Genomic DNA, 22624 nt, shown 5'->3' with positions numbered 1-22624 from the left:
TGGGGTGGTCCATGGGTGGAGCTAGGGGAGGGGAGCTGGCACTTTTCTGGATAGTAGCGATTTTCAGTGCCAATGTTGGGATAAAAATCTGCATAATTTAGGATAGAACATTAAGCTGCTCTCAGTGTATGTGGATTGGCTATGCAGATAGTGACCAAATATCATTGCTATCTGGACCATAAGCTCTGGATATTGGGTACCGGCAACCATCCAGATACTGTCATAGAATATTCAGATTTATTTTACTCACCATGGTCAGTCACCCTGAGCTCAGTATTTACCCCCTAGCAGTTTAATTGAATGCTTGAAATCAACATCTTGATGTCCACAGTGCAAGAACTTCAGGCCCTGATGCTCAGAAGCAAATGCGGGTGCTAGAGGCCCTTAGCGACAGACTAACGCCTGTGTTTGCTGGTGCCAAATGCTCAGAGGGCTCCAGTGTGGGGGACAGCGAGTGTGGCAATGATTAGCACAGGTAGCATGCTAATCTCATTTAAATTAGCTAATTTCCTATTCAGCACGATGTTCAAAGAACACCCTGAAGAAGGGTGCTTTTACCGCCGGGAACCTTACGCCAGCTTGGAGCTGGTGGTTAGGCTCTCAGCAAGCAATGAAGCAGCCCGGCAAGCCAGCCCAGGCCAGGGAGAAGAGGTTCACCTTTGTCCAAGCTATTATGATGGTGGTGGGAGGGAGTGGATTAGGGGTATATGGGAGAAACATAGCTCTCATGTAGTGAAGGGTAATATATGTTAAGGGCTTTTATGTTTAAAAATGTTTAGTAAAGCTTATCCCAAAGACCTCATTACTTTTTAATCCCCTATTTCAGTTTTGACTGATTTCCCGTTTTTTGCCTTCTGTCTGCTTCCCTTTTGTTGTTCCTGTTTTCCCATCCGTATTCTCCTATTTAGCTGCTTTTGTTACTGTATTTGTTAATTTTCTATAATTATTATATTCTGCTGTATTAAGTTTTGATGTATTAACTTGTTAGCCACATTGAGCCCGCACTAGCTGTGAAAATGTGGGATATACGTGAACCAAATAAATAAATAAATCCATTGGTGCAGCACACACAGTTTTCTGTCCAATTTTAGCTTAAATTGTGTCAGAAAACCTTTCTTGATGCTGTCGGTACTTCTTGCGACTCCAGTGCATACGCCAAGCACCATCCGCCTGATTTACTTCCTCATGTCAAAGCTTATAGCACACACATAATTTGCATACTATTAGTTTCAAGCAGGAGGACATTGGGCGTTGTTGTAGTAGTAAGCTCCAGCATTGTTCCATATAGCGCTGGAGTTTTGCGCATCGGGGCATCAGTTTCCTAGGAAAGGCCTGTTTCAGTGACTTATTAAAAATATTAATGTTCACTGCTTTTTGAAATTTGTATTGGGGATTACTCCTGCCTCTTGCCATAGTGCCGTATACTGCCGTGCTGTGGACTTTTATTGGAGTCGGCTCTCCACTGGGCCCATAGTAAATCAAAGAGTAGGGTAGCCTGGCTCTTCCAAAAACAGCAAGGGAGACACGTATACAATGTATTTATTGAAAATCACCAAACGACTCAATACAGCTGCCGTGTTTCGGCGCCAAAGGGCCTGCTTCAGGAGTCTTATCGTGTAAGTGATAATAATGAAGTAGATGACGTTTTCAAAATCTAGCACAAATAAAGGCAAAAGGCATACGGAAAATATATTATCGGCTTAACCCAAAAGAAATGTCGAAACACGGTAGCTGTGTCAAGTCGGTTGGTGATTTTCAATAAAGACTCATAGGGATTGAGTGTTCCTCCACATTCTGTGGTGGTTCCCTGTTTCCACAGGGCCCTACATATCCTGGGAACATTGCAGAGGTGATGCTCTTAAGCCCAGGGTTGAGCAATTGTGGTTGTCTCTACTGCAGATATCCCTATTGACCATCAAAGTGGTGCTGAGGCTTTGTCTCAGAGGAGATATCTCTCAAGCCTGTCAATTAGTGAGGACTGTTTGGACTTCCCCAGATGTGCTGCATGAGGGAAAAGGCAATATAATCATGGGAATTTGTAGGGTGGTGGAAGGGAAAATGTAATGGAAAAAAACCCTGCAAAATACCTCTTAAAATGTTAAACTTTTAAATTTACCATATGTCTTGCGGACTTCCAGTGATGCCATTGGATATCATTGCTGAGTGAAGACGAAGCTCTGGCCTGATTAGCAGTTAAACCCTGCCATTCACTAGTGTTCCCCACCCCACCAGACTGACTTGGAAACAAGCGATTTTACCTCCTGGCAGTTTCCTGGATTAAAATATGCAGACGAAGAAGAGGCTAGATGAGTCCCATGGTGTGGCTGGTGCGGCTGATAAGAGCTGTGTCCACCATGTTCAGAGAGTGTCCATGGCGGTGCACACTGATTCAGGCGACATTGTATTGGAACACGACTCAATTGCCTGCAGGTCGCTCCAACATTGAGATACTGATTATTCAGCTCGTCTAACTAAAGTGGAACTTGGTGAGTGGTTGGTGGAAATCAAACGTGCGTTCCAGGGGTTGCAGGGCAAAATTAAGGACACAGGGAAATAAAGACTTTGCAGAACTGGTGTGATGAGTGGAGGAGGCTGAGAAATGGATAGAAGAGCAGGAAGAGGCAGTTATGGAACTTCATACAACCACAAAGAGTATGCAGAAAGACCAATGAGGCCTTATGAGCCAAGTGAAAGACTTGGAAAATAGGTCATGGAAGCAGAATGTACCAATTAGGGGGTGTCCCGATATTGAGGACTTTTGTGATACTGAAAAAATTGTGCTGAGCATTTGCAGGGAAATAACCAGCGAATAGGACATGATAGATGGAGAGATACCAGTTCATGACTCATACTCTAAAATAGATTTGATTTGTTTATACCATAATTGGAGGGGGAAGATCATAGAGACAGAGATTGAGCTGATCACATGGTTGGACCATGCTCCAGTATGGTTATTGGGCACCCATTATTGGAGGCTTAATAATCACTTACTCCAGGATCCAGAGGTGGTTATATCTGTGGAAGGGGCAATTAGAGAATTTTAAAAATATGATAGACCAGAAGAGTACTTACTCAGCATATGGTATTTGGGAATGTCTCAAGGCAGTGTTATGGGGTGGGGGTGGGGAATAATAGCTATAACAACCAATAAGAAAAACTCAGAATAGAGAGAGAAAGCTTAAGGAAGGACATAATTATTTCCATTGTAACCTAGGCATCCCTTTGATTCCTTTCCGCCTCTTTCAACTCAATTATGTTTTATTTATATGCCGCTTGGATAGCTATTTTACTTGCGGTATATTAAATATATTTGAACTGTGAACTGGGCATCCCGGTATGTCAAGCCCAGTGCTCTAACCACTAGGCTGCTCTTCTTCCTCTGTTTTGCCTTTTGGGCTCCTATTTGGATTTCTCACATAGGCATCTTGTGTGTGTGCGCCTGCTTTTTTACCTATGTATACCCTCGGACAATTTTTATAAGAGCCTACTTGAGCAGCAGAATACTGTAATGTCTCTTCTAAAATTACTCCCTTATTGCTTTGCTTTATATCTCTTGATTATATTCAGTTCTCAGACAGTCTGCACCAGGGTTATGTGCAGGTATCAGTAACATGAGACTATGGCTCCTCTGCTGTCGCATCTCTTTTTTTAATTTTTTGCACCTGTACGCTCAAGCACAGCTGGCCAATGACATCAGCTATTCAGGACTTCCTGCCCAGTTAAGACTATTCTGCTGCCAGTGCAGTCTGAGAGGCTCAAGGAAACTAAAATTATTTAGTCAGCTTTTGAGTAAACTGAGAGAAAAGGAAGGAGGGGACTTAGAGGGGAATTCATCAAGCAGCGTTAGGGCCTTTGTGCAAGCATTAGGGCCAATGCTCGTTAAGGGAATTAACCCACACTAAATGCTAAGAAGCCCATTTTATACCTATGTGTTAATTCCCTTAACGCGAGTTAAGGCCCTAACGCTACCCTTAATGAAATGTATTTTGAGTTTAGGTCAAAAGTTAGCCATGGATATGTCTTCTCGGATGCAGGCAGTTGATAAATCCAGTGCAGAGGTTTATGAGGAAACGTATGGAAGTTGGAGATGGCCTGTTTTATACCAGAACCGCAGAGTAAAGTGTGGTACTGAGAGTGGAAAACAGAGTATTAGGTAGTGTCAGACTATAGATGAGAATAAGAAAAGGCTGAATTGCGACTACACTTGTAGGTGAAACCAAATAATTGAAAAATGGCCTGAAATTTAACTAGGAACTAGTGTAATGAGTGAATTAGTGAGGTAGATGATTCATGAGGCGGCATTCTGAAGATGTCAGAGAGGATGAATAATAGAGTTGGCAAGATCAATGATGTGGCAATTCAGTAGATGATGGCAATAGTCAAACGTGACGGAGATGGATTTTGTAGATATTGTAGAGGTGAAGAGAGGAGCAGAAAGCAGGGGCGTATTCAGACTTCGGCAGGAGGGGGGTCCAGAGCCTGAGGTGAGGGGGCACATTTTAGCCCCCTCTGCGCCGCCGACCCCCCCCTCTTTATTGCTGACCCCTGCTGCCGCCGCCACCACCAGCAACAACAACTTTGACACCCCCCCAGCTGCCGACCCTCTCGATCCCGCCGCCAACCCGCTGTCGCCTACCTTTGCTGGCAGGGGACCCCAACCCCCACCAGCCAAGGTCCTCTTCTTCCGGCGCAAGGCTTTGTTCTGTTTCTGTGAGTCTGACATCCTGTACGTTGTACGTGCAGGACGTCAGACTCGCACAAACAGAACGAAGCCTTGCGCTGGAAGAAGTGGACTTCGGCTGGCAGGGGTTGGGGTCCCCCGCCCACAAAGGTAGGTGGCGGCGGGGGAGGGTTGGCGGCGGGAGGGGGGTCCATGGCCAAATCTACGGGGGCCCAGGCCCCCGTGGCCCCATGTAGCTACACCACTGGCAGAAAGTAAATATGAGACTGGAGAAAAATAAGTGGGTCAGTACTTAAACTCTGCAAAAAGACCTGGTGATAACCACAATTACTAGGAGGCCTGCTATACTGTCTGCAAGCCTGAAAGATATTGAAGCAGTGTAGATTCTGGTACAGTAGGTATTTTTCTGTGTTTGGAGGGCTCACAATCTAAATTTGTATCTGCGATAATGGAGGGTAAAGCTACTTACCCAGCTGCAGTGGGATTTGAACTGGGCTGTCCTGTTCATCAACCCAGTGCTCTAACTATTAGGCTACTCTTCTGCTCTTCATTTAAAAGTAGCACAAACTTATTTGTGTAGGAGAAAAATTCACTATGAAATTATACAGAATTGAGGCATAGATTCAGAGAAAACTCATAACAGTTCTGGTTAAATTTTTTTAAAAATCATGTGAATTACTAAATAGTGAGTCATATGACCTGATTCATCCCCAGAGCTTTTGTCTGCCATTAGGCACACAGCAGCTTGAATATTTACTGTTGTTAAAGGGGATGTTTATTCACTATTTGTGTTTTAAAATACTCCAACATAAGAAATGTAGAATAGGATGGAAAGTAATTACCCCAAATCCCACCTCATTTCCTGGCACAGTGACAAAGTTTCCAGTTGATTCAGGTTTTCCCCTCGCTTCTCAGCTCGGGACCCTCTGTACATATCTTATGCTTTCTCACATCTCATTACTGATTTTGCCTCCACTGCCATGATGTATCCATCACCGTGTATTGGGTTCTACTTAGCTCTGGACCCCAAATCAAATGGTTGTTCACCCACGTAGACAGATGTGGCTTTTATTATCCTTCCTGAAGCCTCTATTCCAAATAGGTTTGCTCCTGCACAGAGCTGGATGATCTCTTTTTTTGTTTGCATGGCTGCCATTATTTGTCATTAAGAGAAAAATTGGTATATTTTACTTTTCATTTCCTGCTATAGAAAATATTTTGAGCCAGCCCACATCACTTTCTTTCACAGAAATGTAATAGAATGGCAAATAAGGACCAAAAGACGCATTCAGTCTCCTCGGTGTCCGAGTGCTATTTTGGGGAGGTAGAGCGAGGTGGTACCAGATTGCTTGCTTTACTTCCCTCTGCTGGGTGAGGCTGAAAGAGAGAAAAAGACCCTAAGAGGGAGATGCACAGAACTTCAGCGCTGTTCTCTACAGCTCCGGAAAAAAATGAGTAGGGTACCATTTTTTTTTTGTTTTTTTGTTAAAGCAACCAGTGCTCAACATTAGCAGCATGCAAATTATACGCACACTGTTAGTGTTGAGCATTGGTCAGTAGAGGGCTCGGAACTTACTGGCGCATGCCCCAAAGAGCTGTGCGGTAGGCTCAGCTCTTGTCTGCATGCCCAGTGAAGGGGGAGAAGCAAGAAAGCATTTCAGTGGTTGCTGGAAGTAGGAGGCGATGGGGTGTAAGTATATGGGAAAGAGAAAACGCTGCCTCTGCTGCCTGAGGAGAAGTTAGGAGGCAAACACAGCTGTACAAGTCATCCTGCCCTAACAACTAAAACCTACTGACAGCTTGGGAGCTGTCTGTAGGTTTTAGTCATTAGGGCAAGGAGTTTCCATGCGCCTTTGTTCTGCGCATTGTATGAAATTGCTAGAGAGTTCATTTTAATACTAGTGAGCTCAGTAGCATAAGACTTTCACTTCTTCTGTGCACAGTAAAGCAGTGGCTGAAATCCTCTGTGCATTTGCACAAAAACCCCCCAAAACATTTCATTTAGACTGGCTAAAACCAATCTAAATGAAACTTCACAAGCTCTGTTTGCTTTGAGCATGGGGGCCCCAAGTCTGGATGCTTTGCAAATCATACAGAAAGCAGTAGGTGCTATGTAGGAAAGAAAGCACATCAGTTACATTTTTAATAGAGGTCATCTGCTTCCAGAGCAGATACCAAGGAATATATACATCCATAAATAGCAGGCCTGGGTTGTTTAACACCTTCTCTTTTGCGGGGCAGTTGCTTTCTACAGACAGCCCAGAGAAATGGGGAAAATCATCAGTGGAAGGGGATAATGGTTAAACCAAGATGCAAAAACAAAGAATACTGAAATAAAAAAGAATGCACAGAAGAAAAGACCTACAAAGAAAAAATTGAGCATTTAGAGAGAGCGAGTACTCTGTGAACACAGCTTTAATGGCATAGCCATGGGTGGGCCTTTGTGCTTGGGCCCCCTCAAAACCTGCTCCCTTAAACAGGTAGTGGGGATGCCAAAACCCCACTAGCCAAAGAAATGCAGCGATGGAGCTGCTTCCCTCCTCCTTGAGATGCTTCTGTAACACAGAAGTCCATGGCATGCTTCCTGCCGCCGACGCTGGGACTTCTCGTGCATGCTCAGTTTGAGAAAGATCCGAGCATGCTCGAGCCGCCGACTTCCCCATTACAGAAGCAGCACAAGAAGATGGGGAGCAGCTTGGACACTGCATTTCTTTGGCTGGCAGAGCTTCGGCATCCCTGTCAGTAAATGTATGTTTAACGCGTGGGGGGGGGGGGGGGGGGGGGAGGAGGGATGCATTGCCCCCACAGTCCACCCCTGTGCCCTCCAAAATTGGAGGGCTGGCTACGCCCCTGGAGCTTGTGCCTTTTCCTTTCATGTAATAGGGGACTGCTTACAATGCAGAAAGGTGTACACACACAGACAAAACAGAGGGCATGCACTACAGAAAAGTCAGCCATGTGAAGTACAAAGTTAGAGTAGTGCAGCATTTAATGATTGTAAGGCGCATCTAGTGTCCCCATCTGACCTCTGTTACAATGCTGTGTATACCAGTTGATCCCTTACAGATGTGCCCACACAAACTTCATGAAAAGGTATTTGCAGAGACGCAGACAAGGCACCTTCATGGTGGCAGGTTTCAAGCAAGTTTATTTACATCACTAGTTTCTTTTTGGGTTTCTGATCAGGTTTTAGTTCAAATCATGGAATAAACAGATACATTTCTTTTACCTTAGGGATTCTGAACTCAAATGTGAGCTTCGCCGGTGCTTTGAGTTAGGATAATTCTCAATTTTAGTACTGTACCGGTCCCCTGTGCTGATTTGGGAATAGGGTAGTAAACAGACAAGTAAGTTCAGTTTAAAGCATTCCCTTGCAGGTTAGGTAACTTAATTCAGTTAGCATGTATACTACCAGATTAGGTCTGTAGCGTGGGCTAGGCAGCCTTTAAGGTTCTGAGTAGCTTTAGTGGTATTTTAGACCAAGACCATTCTGGCCTGTACTGGTTAATGACAATGTTAATTCAAACCCATGTATTCAGACAAGCAGTCCAGGTCAAAGTATACATAGTTCCGGTCAGAGTATTCCAGTATGTACAACCAGATCAGATTCTCTCTCATGCAGTTTACTTCAGTATTGAGTGTCACAGATCATAGTATCCAATTTCTGTAGCAGGACTCTGTGGGTCTCAAGTTGCTGAGTGCACCTTTTCCTTCAGCAATGCCATTTCAAGGCCATTTGGTTTGTGGTCCTTGCATCGAGCTCACTGCAGGTTTCTTCTTCTACCTAAAGTGGGATTCACCAGTTTGCAAGACAAGCCATTGCAAGACGTGTACATAGAAATCATCACTGACTGGTTCCATTCAACCAGCCAAGGCTGTTTCTCTAGACTCTCTTATCCCTAATTGTCCTACATGATCTGTTTGGACAATCTTTATTTCTGCTCCTTGGTATTAAGGAGGCTTGGTGTCTGTTCCAACAAATTGACCAATAGCAACACCTTCATGGGGTCCAGACTGATCTGTAAAACATAGTAAAGGAAATTCATTAGTGGTCTGAGTTCAGTAAACACAAAGCAAAATATTACTGTACAGAAAAGGCTCTCACTTCAGATTCATCAGCAAAGTGTGTGGACCCTGCTCTTCTCATTAAGAATCATAGAAGAAAACATGCCAGACTTAACAGAGTAGGCAGGAGGACTCATTGAGGAGAAACCACCTAGTCCAAATCGTGGTCCCAGAGGACCAGCTGAAGGAAGGCTAATGGATGGTGGCTGAAAATAGACAAAATGCTGGTCCTGGCTGACATGCAAGTTCATTTGACTTTCCAGACTACGGATGGTTTGCCTCCAGTCTTGAGAAGTGTTTTAAAGGTTGCGCATTTACCGGTGCACAGTGCTGTCAGCAGTGTTTCTGTCCAAATACAAGGCTTGCTAAATAGCTTTCTACATATAGAGGCATATTTTCAAAGCACTTTGGGAGGCTAAGTTCCATAGGTTTCTATGGAACTTTGGGAGGCTAAGTGCTTTGAAAATGAGCCTCATAGTAACTTCTCTATACGGACAACACTAGGAGACTCCTGAGGCAGGCCAGTGGGCCGAAACATGGCTGTGCTGAGTCTTTGATGTTGGACAATAAATCTTTTAGACTATTGGAGCATTGTCTATTTCTGAGTCACTTTCACTGTTTTGTGTGTGACATGCAAGTTATCAGGCAGCAAACATAAGCTTATAATGCCTCTGTGTTCACATTTTGTTCAGTGCCTTTGTAAAACCAGCATTTAAAGAACCTACATGACTTTGAATAGGACTTATTACTGGTATGAGCTATCTAGTACATCAGAGATTGCCTGACTTCAACCTATAGTGCTACTAAGGCTACCCAGTACTGTGACAGCTGCCTAGCCCTATTCTTTGGTACCTGACCTCCAGGTACGTACTTCGACTTGAACAGTAGACTTTACATAAGGGGTAAGAAGAGTGACTTCTATACGTTCACATTCATGTGTACGTAGCACGGTTATATACATTAGTACTGATGCATGCCTATTTTCAGTGATAACAGCAGGAGGTGTACAGGGGATCATTATCTAGAAAGGGCAATGGCAGCCAATCTGTATGATGGCTGTGTTGTAGAATGTGGCAAAATGCCTTGAAAGGGGCTGTATGAAGGTATAATCCTCTCCCTCAATCTTATCACTGCTGGGGGTCTGCAGGGAGGGGGGTGATGGAATGATTTAACCACTGTATTTGGAGCTGAGGTTTCAGTATCCCAGCTTTTCTGGCTTATGTGAAAGTGAGTTGTTGGATTGTGTAGCCAAAACAGCAGTGCAGGGATTGAGGACTGCATGGTTAGTGTACAAGATAGGTGTGTGGTTAGTATCTTTTCAGTGTTGTCCCTTCTGAATAGGACAACTGTATGTGAAGTATGGAGAATAGGTGGAGGAAATGTTTTCTAAATATGGGCTTCCATGCCAGCAGTTTCTAATGGTTTGCAGCTTGCCAAGACATTGACTCCTTTACTGCCATGTATATGAGTGCTGGAATTTTTTCTGTTAACTCCTATGCAACTGGGGGAATAAATATTTATATTGCTGAGGTGGTATAGTATTAACCCATTAGTGCCCAACGTTCCCATTTGGGAACAAATCAATTTGTTCCCATATGGCTTATTATGGGAACATTGGGCACTAATGGGTTAAAGTGCTTTAGCTTCTTGCCCTTAGTTTGTGCCAACATTACAACCAAACATGCTCATTGTGGTTTCCCTAATGTTTTTCTATGCTGTTCAGATGTCAGCCACACAATTTTGCATGTTTGCATAATCGAACGGGGCGCCCAAGTTTTCCTGAGGGCTTCCTCGCAGGACGGCCCCGTGAAGGGGCGGGGAAACCCGTATTATCGAAACAAGATGGGCGTCCAACTTTTGTTTCGATAATACAGTCGGGGACGCCCAAATCTCAACATTTAGGTCGACCTTAGAGATGGTCGTCCCCGGTTTTCAGCCATAATGGAAATCGAGGACGCCCATTTCAAAAACGACCAAATCCAAGCCCTTTGGTCGTGGGAGGAGCCAGAATTCGTAGTGCACTGGTCCTCCTCACATACCTGGACACCAACCGGGCACCTAGGGGGCACTGCAGTGGACTTCAGAAAATTGCTCCCATGTGCATAGCTCACTTGTGTGCTGAACCCCCCAAAACCCACTCCCCACAACTGTACACCACTACCATAGCCCTAAGGGGTGAAGGAGGGCACCTACATGTGGGTACAGTGGGTTTCAGGTGGGTTTTGGAGGGCTCACATTTACCACCACAAATGTAACGGGTAGGGGGGGGATGGGCATGGGTCTGCCTGGCTGAAGTGCACTGCACCCATTTAAACTGCTCCAGGGACCTGCATACTGCTGTCATGGAGCTGGGTATGACATTTGAGGCTGGCATAGAAGATGGCAAAAATATTTTTAAAGTTTTTTTTTTTTTTTTAGGGTGGGAAGGGGTTGGTGACCACTGGGGGAGTAAGGGGAGGTCATCTCCGATTCCCTCTGGTGGTCATCTGGTCAGTTTGGGCACCTTTTCATGGCTTGGTCGCAAGAAAAAATGGACCAAGTAAAGTTGGCCAAGTGCTCGTCATGGACGCCCTTCTTTTTTCCATTATCGGCCGAGGCGCGCCATCTCTTAATCACGCCCCAGTCCCGCATTCACTACGGTGCCGACACCCCCTCCCCCCCCATGAACTTTGGTCTTCCCCGCGACGGGAAAGCAGTTGAGGACACCCAAAATCGGCTTTTGATTATGCCGATTTGGGTAACCCTGAGAGGAGGGCGCCCACCTCCCGATTTGTGTCAGAAGATGGGCGCCCTTCTCGTTTGAAAATAAGCCTGATAGGTAATGAGGCAGATAAATCATATGTTCTGGAGCAGAGCAGGTCCCAGGTGCTTTATCTGCTCTTCTTTGTCTAGTTAGATGCTGTTCAGCTCTTTGTGCAGTTTGAATGGAGTCTGAAAATAGAATGCATGCATGTCATTTTTCCCCTGCTCAGCTGTCCACACAAAACAAGATAAAAAGCATGCCAGTAATTTTAGTGTAGATACTTTGCTTGTTCTAATTTTCAAAAGGATACAAGGGTAATTTCCCTTTGAAAATTAGCTATAAAAATATATGCAGGCTAAAAGTGTCTGTGTAAATTGAAAATAATATGGGCTATTTAAAATGTCCTCATTAAAAGCAAGGATCCATTGAGTTTGTAGATCTTAGTACTGATCCAGTGTTGCCCTGTCTGACACTTCCAGCAGTCCACCAGGCTATTCATTTTGCACAGGCTGCTTATCTCCTTCATTCTGCAATGGGGTTTTGCATAAAGAGAGTTCATTAGCTTTATTACATCAGCTGAGAGTTAAAGAGCTCTGCTGTCAGGATTCTGTGTTTTTTGCAGTTTGTTTTACTTGGTACTGGGCAGCATGCGATGTAAGCAGTTATGTTAAGACTGAGTCTTGGGCTATTTATGCCTGATCCCTTTTCTGGTTCTCATGCCCTACTGCAGTGGAAAGTTAGGCTTCTTAACCTTTAGAGATTAAAGCTACAGAAATTTTTTCTTTGCCCAGTGTAGGGTTTGGTTGGTTAGATTTAGAAGCATATTGCTCACAGAAGAACTGAGAATAAATGGAAGATACATTTTCCTTAAAGGCCCCTGTGTTTTCAATTGTTGCAGTCATCCTTGTCACCTGTGGGATGAAAATAACTTAAATAGGAGCATGGAATATAAATCTGATCAGAAATAGACCATAAGGCTACACTTTTGCCCGGTTTCGCTTTACTAGAAACGCAAAGATTTTCAGATTAACTTTGTCCAAAACAGGAAACTCCAGTGCTTTCAGGTCCTTCAACATTTAATCCTTAGCTGCTCTTGTTAGGTTGTTGCTAGTTTGGAGATGTTATGGTATAGAGAAAATACATCAGATGACATAAAGCAACTCCTGGCGCCTAAAAATATTCATCAGTTGCTGACCTGACTAACTTAAAATCGGATCTAGGGGAACCTTCAGGGTTGTCCAAATGCACTCATCACTCTACAGATGCCGATAGTGTTTGACTTTAAGGATAACTTCCCTTAAAGCAGTGATTTTCAACCTTTTTCATCTCGCAGCACACTTACAAGGTGCAAACTTTGTCAAGGTATATCACTGGAATTTAACCCATACTTGCTCATCCCCACTAAGATCCATTCCATCTTCACCAGTAATCTCCTCTATCTCCACCTGTACCTGTAGCCTTCAGAAGTAGTTATTTCATTTAATTATGCTACTAAAATACATTAGAGCACCAGTATACCTGCTACTGAGGAAACTGGAACAAGATGGACTGTTACAGTTTCCTACATGGATACCACACGCCAGCAGATTCCTTCACCTTGGTGCAGATATAGAACATGACTCTCACCGGACTGCAAAAAAATATGCAGACAAAAACTGAAAGCAGAGTTACTGGACTCTGCATGTTATCAACACCAGAAAAATAGAAGAAATGTATTCCCTCCTATACAGTGCAAAATAAAGCCAAACAGATGTAAATTCTCAACAGTCACTAAACTGAAAATAAAATCGGTTTTTCCTTTGCGTCCTTGCCAGACCAGTCCAGACGAATGAGTAGTTGGCTCATCTACTGACAGATGGAGACAGAAATAGAAAGTAATTTTGTGTGATTTGTCTCTTTTAGGGCCCTGTGCAGCTGTAGACTGTTCAATGTAGTCTGTCTCTGGTAGATGGTATGCATAGCTCCTATCTGATATTTCTCAGTCAGTTCCTGACTTGGAGGGGGGGGGGGGGTTCCTCTGAGAGTCAGTTGAGCAGTAATGCCAAAAGGAAGAGACTCCATTTAGAGGTGTGTTGCATCATTGTAGCTGGGGGAAACTTGGTGGTGCCATGTCCTTGCTACTTTTCTCCTTCAGATGGCCTTTGCTGGCGGTAGGGGTACAGTAGTACCAGAGCCTGAGTGATGTTTGGAGACTCCAAGCTTTGGTTTCTGTTCGTAAACCCCCCACCCCAACTTACAGTAAGTGTCCTTGTGGCGTTTCTCGGAGGTTCCATGCACAACTGGCCAGTCGGACTAGAGGGAGTGCTGTCGTCTGCTCCAGGGAACACTGTTTAATTTTGCTCGCCACCTTTCCATGTTCAGTTTTTGGCCACCATGTTCTCTTTCTTGGCAGCCCATGCGGTAACTTGAGGGTCAGTGTTTTTTTTGCCTGCTGTACTCTTTGTTTAGTGTTTGGAGTCTCTTTTTCTACTAGCAGGCTCCTCTTTCTGGGCAGGTCTTATAGGCCAATCAGCTCTTGGTCTTCTTTACAGTGGCCTCTTTGCCAAAGCATTTCTTTCTTCGGTTTAAAAAACAAAAAAAGGCGCACATTGCGAACAGCTCTGTCCTCCTTTGTTTTTTTTTTTTTTGTCTTTTGGATTCAATCAAGGGTGATTTCCTTCCTCTGATTTTATTGTGAGCAGTGGCTACATCGCTGTCCTTTAATTATATGGGCATTTTTGGAATGCTCACGTCTTCGGGCTGTTTAGGTTGCGAAACTTTTCTTCCTTTCGATTTCGGTTCTCAGGGAGACAGGCTCAGTCTGGTCCTCCGATGTTCTCTGGGTCACAGCAGCTTGATATGAGAGCTTCAGCAGTTACCCAGAGGTTTAGGCATCTTATGTTCAGCATTTTGGCAGGCTCTTCACAACTGCAGTTTTTTTCTGTTCTTCTGGGTTAGGAGGGTCTCATCCCCTTCCCGGTTGTAGACTTCTCCTGTTTGTTCTCAGCTTCAGAAGTCTCTCTTCTTCAACTCTGCTGTATCTCGTGTTTGTTGTTGCAGCTGCAACAGTCTCTTTCAGGTTACTGACTGCTGTATTTTGGAGCACCAGTGGTCTTCTGAGTTGCACAGATCTCCTGTTTTCAGAACTCCAGCAGTCTTCTCTCTTCTGAATTGTAGAGGTCGTCTGTATTTGTAGCAGCAGCAGACTCCTCTCTTCAGAGTGGCATCTTCCTGTATTTCATAGCTCAAATGGTCTCCGTTCTTCTGAGTTGCAGATGTCTCCTGTCTTGCAGTGCTACAGCGGTCTAATCTCGTATGAGTCACAGGCATGCCAATATTTCAGAGCTGTACAGGCTCTTCTGGGTTGCAGACATCTCCTGTGTTTGGGAGCTACAGCGGTCTCATCTCTGTGGAGTTGCAGGCATTTTCCTGGAGGATCACAGTTTTAGCAGTCTCCTCTCTTCAGAGTTGCAGATATTGCCTATATTTCATGACTACATTGGTCTCCTCAGTTCTGAATTGCATTGCGGCACTTTTAGGGCAGCAGCATCCTCTCTTCATTTCTAGTGCGTCTGGCTCTACCAGTCTCCTCTCTTCTAAGTTGCAGACTTCTCTGTATTTCACAGCTGTGTTAATCTCTTCCTCTCCTGAGTTTCAGGCATCTCTGGTATTTCACAGCTGCACCAGTCTCCTCTCTTTGGAGTTGCAGACCTCTCTGTTATTTCTCAGTTACACAGTCTGTTCTCTTCTGGGGTGCAGACATCTCCTATATTCATGTATTTATGTCATCTATATTCCACATTATCCCAAAACTTGAGTTCAATGTGGTTTACAGTCAGTCGCCTCTCTGGCAGGTTTGCAGACATCTGTGGTGTTTCACAGTTTCGCCAGTCTTCTCCCTTTGGAGTTGCATACCTTTACTGTGTTTCTCACCTGCACCGGTCTCCTCTCTTCAGAGTTGCAGACTTTCCAGTATTCACGGCGGCATCTGTCGCCTCTCTTTGGAGTTGCAGACATCTCCGTTATTTTGCAGCTGCGCCAGTCTTCTCTCTTTGCAGTTGCAAGTGTCTCTGGGGTTTTACTGCTGCACCAGTCTCCTTTCATCAAGATGGCAGACATCTCCTGTAGTTCACCGCTATGGTGATCTTCTCTCCTGCAGAATGATAGGCTTATATTTCTCCGCTGCCAGCATCTCCTATAGGTCAGTGAGTCAGAACTCTCTCTCTCTTTCTCTTCTCCACCTATATCCAGAAAGTTGCAGCTACACTGATTTCTTCTATCTCTCTGGGTTGCAGATGGTTGCAATCTGGCCATCTGGCATTGGTCTCTTTGGTGTGGTAGTCCGTAACCATGCCTCTCTCTTTTAGTTCTGAGAAGGGCTGCTTTGGCTAGTTTGGTGCTTGCAGCACTTCACCCCTTCAAGCCTGCAAGAGCCTAACTACATTATTGCCATAGTGGGACAGAATCCAGCATCCTGTTTCTAACAGTGGCCAATTCAGGTCACAAGTACTTGGGAAGATCCCAAAACAGTACAATACATTTTATGCTGCTTAATAAGCAGTGGATGTTCCCCAAGTCCATCTTAATAACGGCTTATGGACTTTTCTTTTATGAAGTTTTAAACCCCACTAACTAACTGCTTTTACTACATTCTCTAGCAACAAATTCCAGAGTTTAATTACACATTGAGTGAAGAAATATTTTCTCTGCTTTGTTTTAAATTTACTACTTTGTAGCTTCATTGCTTGCCTCCCTAGTTATCGTATTTTTGGAAAGAGTAAACAAGCGATTCACATCCACCCGTTCCATTCCACTCATTATTTTATAGATCTCTATCATTTCGCCCCTCAGCCTTCTCTTCTCCAAGCTGAAGAGCCCTAGCCACTTTAGCCTTTCCTCATAGGGAAGTCGTCCCATCCCCTCTATCATTTTCGTCGCCCTTCTCTGTACCTTTTCTAATTTCACTATATATTTTTTGAGATGTAGTGACCAGAATTGCACACAGTATTTGAGGTGCGGTTGCACCATGGAGCGATACAAAGGCGTTATAAGGTCCTCATTTTTGTTTTCCATTCCTTTCCTAATAATACCTAACATTCTATTTGCTTTCTTAGCCGCTTCCGCTGCACCCTAAGCAAAGGGTTTCAACGTATCATCAACGATGACACCTAGGTCCTTTTCTTGGTCGGTGGCTCCTAATGTGGAAGCTTGCATTACATAATTCGAGTTCCTCTTTCCCACATGCATCACTTTGCTCTTGCTCACATTAAACAAATCTGCCATTTGGATGCCCAGTCTTTTAAGGTCCTCTTTTCACAATCCTATTGCGATTTAACAACTTTGAATAACTTTACCTCACTAGGTACGCTCATCTCTAGATCATTTATAAATATGTTAAAAAGCAACGGTCCCAGCAGAGACCCCCGGGGGAACTCCACTATCTACACTTCTCCATTGAGAATACTAACCATTTAACCTTAATCTCTGTTTTCTTTTAGCCAGTACACTACCTTCTATCCCATGATTCTCCAATTTCATCTGGAGTCTTTCATGAGGTACTTTGTCAAATGCGTTTTGAAAATCCAGATACACAATATCAACCGGCTAACCTTTATCTACGTTTGCTCACCCATTCAAAGAAATGTTGGCTTTGTCTCATTAATCCATATTTTTGAATATGCTCTATAATTTTGTTCTTTATAATAGTCTCTACCATTTTGCCCGGCACTGACGTCATTCTCACCAGTCTATAATTTCTTAGATCACCTCTGGAACCTTGTTGGTGGGTAAGGACAGGGAAAACAAGGCAATATGTCCACATCCACGGAGGTATGGGTAAGGCAGGGAAAGGGCTAACCTATGTGCCTTTAAAGTGAAGCTGCTATAGCCTCCAACACCCCGGTTAACAACTGGCAAGCCAGGAACCACCTCCTGGCAGATTTTTCTGGAGCTCGAACAAGCTGCAGCCACCCTGCTAAGGGAGATAGAGAATACTGAAGAGGCAGTGGAGCTAGCTGGCCAAGAGGGCACTGTGAAAGTTTGAGTGCTCTCTATCTCCCCTGCTGGTTGATGGACATAACCCATACGTAATGGCTTCATCTGCTTGATGACAAGGAACAGTAGTTCTGTAAGTTCATTTTTCAATTCTATCAGTACTCTGGGATGGATACCATCCGGTCCAGGAGATTTGCTATTCTTCAATTTGTCAAGTTGTGCTATTATATCTTCCAGGTTTTTAGAGATTTCATTCAGTTTCTCTGACTCATCAGGTTTGAATATCATTTTTGGCCTGTTCTGCTGCCATTTGTTTTTCCTCAGGCTAGCCTACTTCAGGTCAGCAGGATTGCCCTACTTCATCTCTAAGGGGCTTCATTCAATGTGGTCTCTGCAAGGCTTGGCCTTCTCTCCCTGGGAGCTGATTTCAACACATTTGTCTCTGTTCAGATCGGGTCCTTTGCCTCTTGACACATCTGAAATCCTTTCTGTACCAAGTTCTAGTTCACACATAGTCTGCTCTCCATTCTTGGTTGCATCCATGTTATATGTGTTTTTTTCTGCCCAAGGGTTCAGCTATTCTGGATACAGTTGAGTCAATTATCTGCCTACTGACAAGGTGGTCTTTCTTTAAGAGTTCCAGACTGGCCCTCTAAGGATCTCATATAGCTCGGACTCTTTCCTTTAGAGGTATCGGCTGTCTTGCTGTGCTGAGCATCTTGGTTGGGATTGGATTTACACTCTCTCTCATGCGGGTGCTCCAGCTCTTCTTTTAGCACTTGCTTGCTGATAATAATAATAATAATATGAAAGATCCAGGTGGCCCCTCAATTTCTTGCTGGCAGTTCTGCTCTTGGCCCCTCCTCCCCCTCCCAACACTGTTCCAACCGTCTCATTCAATGCCAGCAGTGTCAGCGATCAAGACAGGCAGTCCCTGAAGCTTTTTTTCCCTACTGCTCCCACCTATGCAGGAACAGGAAGTTGTGTCAGAGGAGGTGGGAGCTGCAGAAAGAAAACTTCTGGGATTGGCCTGCCTTAATTCCTGACACTGCTGCACTGAACGAGAAGGTTGGAAGAGCATTGGGGGGAGGAGCAAAGGAATAAAAACAGTTGCTGGACTTCGGAGGGGGGGGGGGTTGCGTGGGTAGAAAATACGAGTTTGGTGCGGGGGTAGACAAGTGAGAAGTAAGCTGCAGTGTGGAAAATGAAGAGAGAGACTGGATAGGTTCAGTAGTATGTTCAGAAAGGAAGGGACAGATTCTGATGAGACAGAGTGGTTGGTGTGGTAACTGTGCTAGTCCATTTTAAAGGTAATAAATAGAAATAAATCAAAACATAGAAAAGAAAATAAGATAATACCTTTTTGTTGGACTAACTACATTTTTTGATTAGCTTTCGAAAGTAACCCTTCTTCTTTAGATCGGAAATAGGTAAATGCTTATTAGGGTTACCTTCGAAAGCTAATCAAAAAATGTATTGTTAGTCTAATAAAAAAGGTATCTTATTTTATTTTCTCTGTTTTTTTTTACCTGATGAGACAGAAAAATATATTGGAAACAGTTCATGAAGAGGTACATGAAGACCTCTTCTGCCCTCTTGTGAAAGGGGTCAGAAATGTGTTTTTATATACTGGAGCTGAACAGACATTCAGCCAAGTGTTTGGTTTACAAAACTATTAATGTAGTCCTTCAAGAAAGAAACAACATTTGATCTTTCTGCAATATCGGAGCACAGTATACAGTAAGGGTTCAAATGAAGAAGTTTCTCAGTAAGATGCACACTCTTGTATCATATGCGCTATATGCAGAACATCTATGATTACAGTGTAGACGTGTTTGGATGAGTCTTTGAAATGCCCTTAGCCGGCTGTGTTTTCAGGGTACCCAAATGAATGTTCTTCACATGTTTGCATAATTTGCCTCCAATATATGGAAATATACCTCATAGAGGGCACCCTAAAAGCCCAGCTGACTAGGGAGGCCTCACAGTTGGGTTTTTAGCACTTTTGGTACAGACATATAAAACCGGAGGACAAAAAGCAACTAGCAGCACCGGAAAATATGGTGTCAGCAACATTAGTTTTTTTTTGACTGTCTGTCTTATAAACTGCCCCTCCCAGCACAGGCTCCAAAGCAGTGAACAGAAATAGTTCAGCATAGGAAGGACTAAAACAGCAATTAAAACAATTCTTAACAGAAATAATACAGATAAAAAAACAGTGGCCTGTTGTACACACACAAGCTGCTTCCTTAATCTTTGTCTCCATGGCTCTTGTTTCCCTATTTTTCACATGTGAAGGTGCTGATCTGTTAAAATTGACATTGCCAGGGACTTGTTGGCTTTTGGGAGCCATTGGTTTCAGTGTTTGCAACTGCAAAACCTGCAAGATGTAGTTCCCACTACCATAGGAGCTGACTCTGTGGGTGCTGTGGATGCTTGAGCACCCCAATATTGAGGAAATTCCTTCTATGTATCCAGGGAAGGGTTATTTCCACTGGGTTTAGCACCCCCAATAATTTTGAAAAGTTAGCTCCTATGCCCACTACTAAACTGTTCTGAACAATTTCCCAGGATGTGTGGAGGGCTACACATAATTTGATATCTTGACATTTGTTAGACTAATTTTCAGTGCTCCAGATACTGTCCATGTGAAAGTGATTGGAGGGCATGAAAAGAAACTATCTCAATAGCCAATAGAGAGAAAGACCCCAACCCAATTGGATAATATATAATATATAACATATGAATGGGGTCAGTCTCTCTCTCCCCCCTTTCTGGAGGCAAATGCCTGTGGAGGTTTGTATACCAGATTAGATAAATGGCAAGTTATGCCCTCCCTATGTGGGGCCACCCATGTGGTGAAGGTGTATGTCACATGGCACAAGCAGGAAGCTAAGCAGGTGCAACCCTGGTCAGGAACTGGATGGGCAAAGCAGGGGACCAAAGTCAGTGGTGTAACCTTTTGCTGTATTGTCCATCTGAAAGTGATTGGAGGGCATGAAAAGAAACTATCTCAACAGCCCAATAGAGAGAAAGACCCCAACCCAATTGGATAATATATAATATATGAATGGGGTCAGTCTCTTTCTCTCTCTCCCCCTTTCTGGAGGCAAATGCCTGGTGGAGGTATCTATCTCAGATTAGATAAATGGCAAGTTATGCCCTCCCTATGTGGGGCCACCCACATGGTGAAGGTGTATGTCATATGGCAAAAGCAGGAAGCTAAGCAGGTGCAACCCTGGTCAGGAACTGGATCAGCAAAGCAGGGGACCAAAAGTCAGTGTGTAACCTTTTGCTGTATTGTCCATCTGAAAGTGATTGAAAGCATTAAAAAGAAACTATCTCAACAGCCCAATAGAGAGAAAGACCCCAACCCAATTGGATAATATATAATATATGAATGGGGTCAGTCTCTTTCTCTCTCTCCCCCCTTCTGGAGGCAAATGCCTGGTGGAGGTATCTATCTCAGATTAGATAAATGGCAAGTTATGCCCCCCTATGTGGGGCTACCCACATGGTGAAGGTGTATGTCTATGGCAAAAGCAGAAGCTAAGCAGGTGCAACCCAGGTCGGGAACTGGATGGGCAAAGCAGGGGACCAAAATCAGTGGGTATAACCTTTTGCTGTATTGTCCATCAGAAAGTGATTGGAGGGCATGAAAGACTATCTCAACAGCCCAATAGAGAGAAAGCACCCCAACCCAATTGGATAATATATAATATATGAATGGGGTCAGTCTCTTTCTCTCTCTCCCCCCTTTCTGGAGGCAAATGCCTGGTGGAGGTATCTATCTCAGATTAGATAAATGGCAAGTTATGCCCTCCCTATGTGGGGCCACCCACATGGTGAAGGTGTATGTCACATGGCACAAGCAGGAAGCTAAGCAGGTGCAACCCTGGTCAGGAACTGGATGGGCAAAGCAGGGGACCAAAATCAATGGTATAACCTTTTGCTGTATTGTCCATCTGAAAGTGATTGGAGGACATGAAAAGAAACTATCTCAACAGCCCAATAGAGAGAAAGACCCCAACCCAATTGGATAATATATATATATATATGAATGGGGTCAGTCTCTCTCTCTCCCCCCCTTTCTGGAGGCAAATGCCTGGTGGAGGTGTGTATACCAGATTAGATAAATGGCAAGTTATGCCCTCCCTATGTGGGGCCACCCAAGTGTTGAAGGTGTATGTCACATGGCACAAGCAGGAAGCTAAGCAGGTGCAACCCAGGGTCATGAACTGGATGGGCAAAGTCAGGGGACCAAAATCAGTGGTTAATAACCTTTTGCTGTATTGTCCATCAGAAAGTGATTGGAGGGCATGAAACTAGCTCAACAGCCATAGAGAGAAAGACCCCAACCCAATTGGATAATATATAATATATGAATGGGGGTCAGTCTCTTTCTCTCTCTCCCCCCCTTCTGGAGGCAAATGCCTGTGGAGGTTGTGGATACCAGATTAGATAAATGGCAAGTTATGCCCACCCTATGTGGGGCCACCCACATGGTGAAGGTGTATGTCATAGGGCAAAAGCAGGAAGCTAAGCAGGTGCAACCCGGTCAAGAACTGGATGGGCAAAGCAGGGACCAAAATCAGTGGTATAACCTTTTGCTGTATTGTCCATATGAAAGTGATTGAAGGGCATGAAAAGAAACTATTCTCAAGCAGCCCAATAGAGAGAAAGACCCCAACCCAATTGGATATATATAATATATAATATGAATGGGGTCAGTCTCTTTCTCTCTCCCCCCCTTCCTGTAGGCAAATGCCTGGTGGAGGTGTGTATAACCAGATTCGATAAATGGCAAGTTATGCCCTCCCTATGTGGTGCCACCCAAGTGTTGAAGGTGTATGACACATGGCAAAAAGCAGAAGCCAAGCAGCGTGCAACCCTGGTCAGGAACTGGCTGGGCAAAGTAGGGGACCAAAATCATGCAGTTGTAACCTTTGCTGTAATTGTCCATGTGAAAAGTGATTGAAGGGCATGAAAAGAACTATCCTCAACAGCCCCAATAGAGAGAAAGACCCACACCCCAAATTGGATAATATATATATATATAGATATGGATTGGGTCAGGTCTCTTCTCTCTCCTCCCCCCCCCTTGGATGGGCAAATGCCTGGTGGAGGTATCTATCTCAGATTAGATAAATGGCAAATGCCCA

General features: G+C 44.1%; 1 protein-coding gene across 1 annotated transcript in view; it reads left to right on the top strand.

The window, feature by feature from the left end:
- Positions 1–22624, top strand: part of KIF13A (kinesin family member 13A) — an 818528-nt gene that overhangs the window by 110668 nt on the left and 685236 nt on the right. Inside the window, 1 exon segment of the mRNA XM_030211397.1 lies at positions 4669–4673. Coding sequence (XP_030067257.1) covers positions 4669–4673 — 5 coding nt within the window.

This window comes from Microcaecilia unicolor, chromosome 1 (genome assembly GCF_901765095.1).
Source record: "Microcaecilia unicolor chromosome 1, aMicUni1.1, whole genome shotgun sequence".
NCBI lineage: Eukaryota > Metazoa > Chordata > Amphibia > Gymnophiona > Siphonopidae > Microcaecilia > Microcaecilia unicolor.
This window is presented reverse-complemented; position numbering and strand designations above follow the sequence as displayed.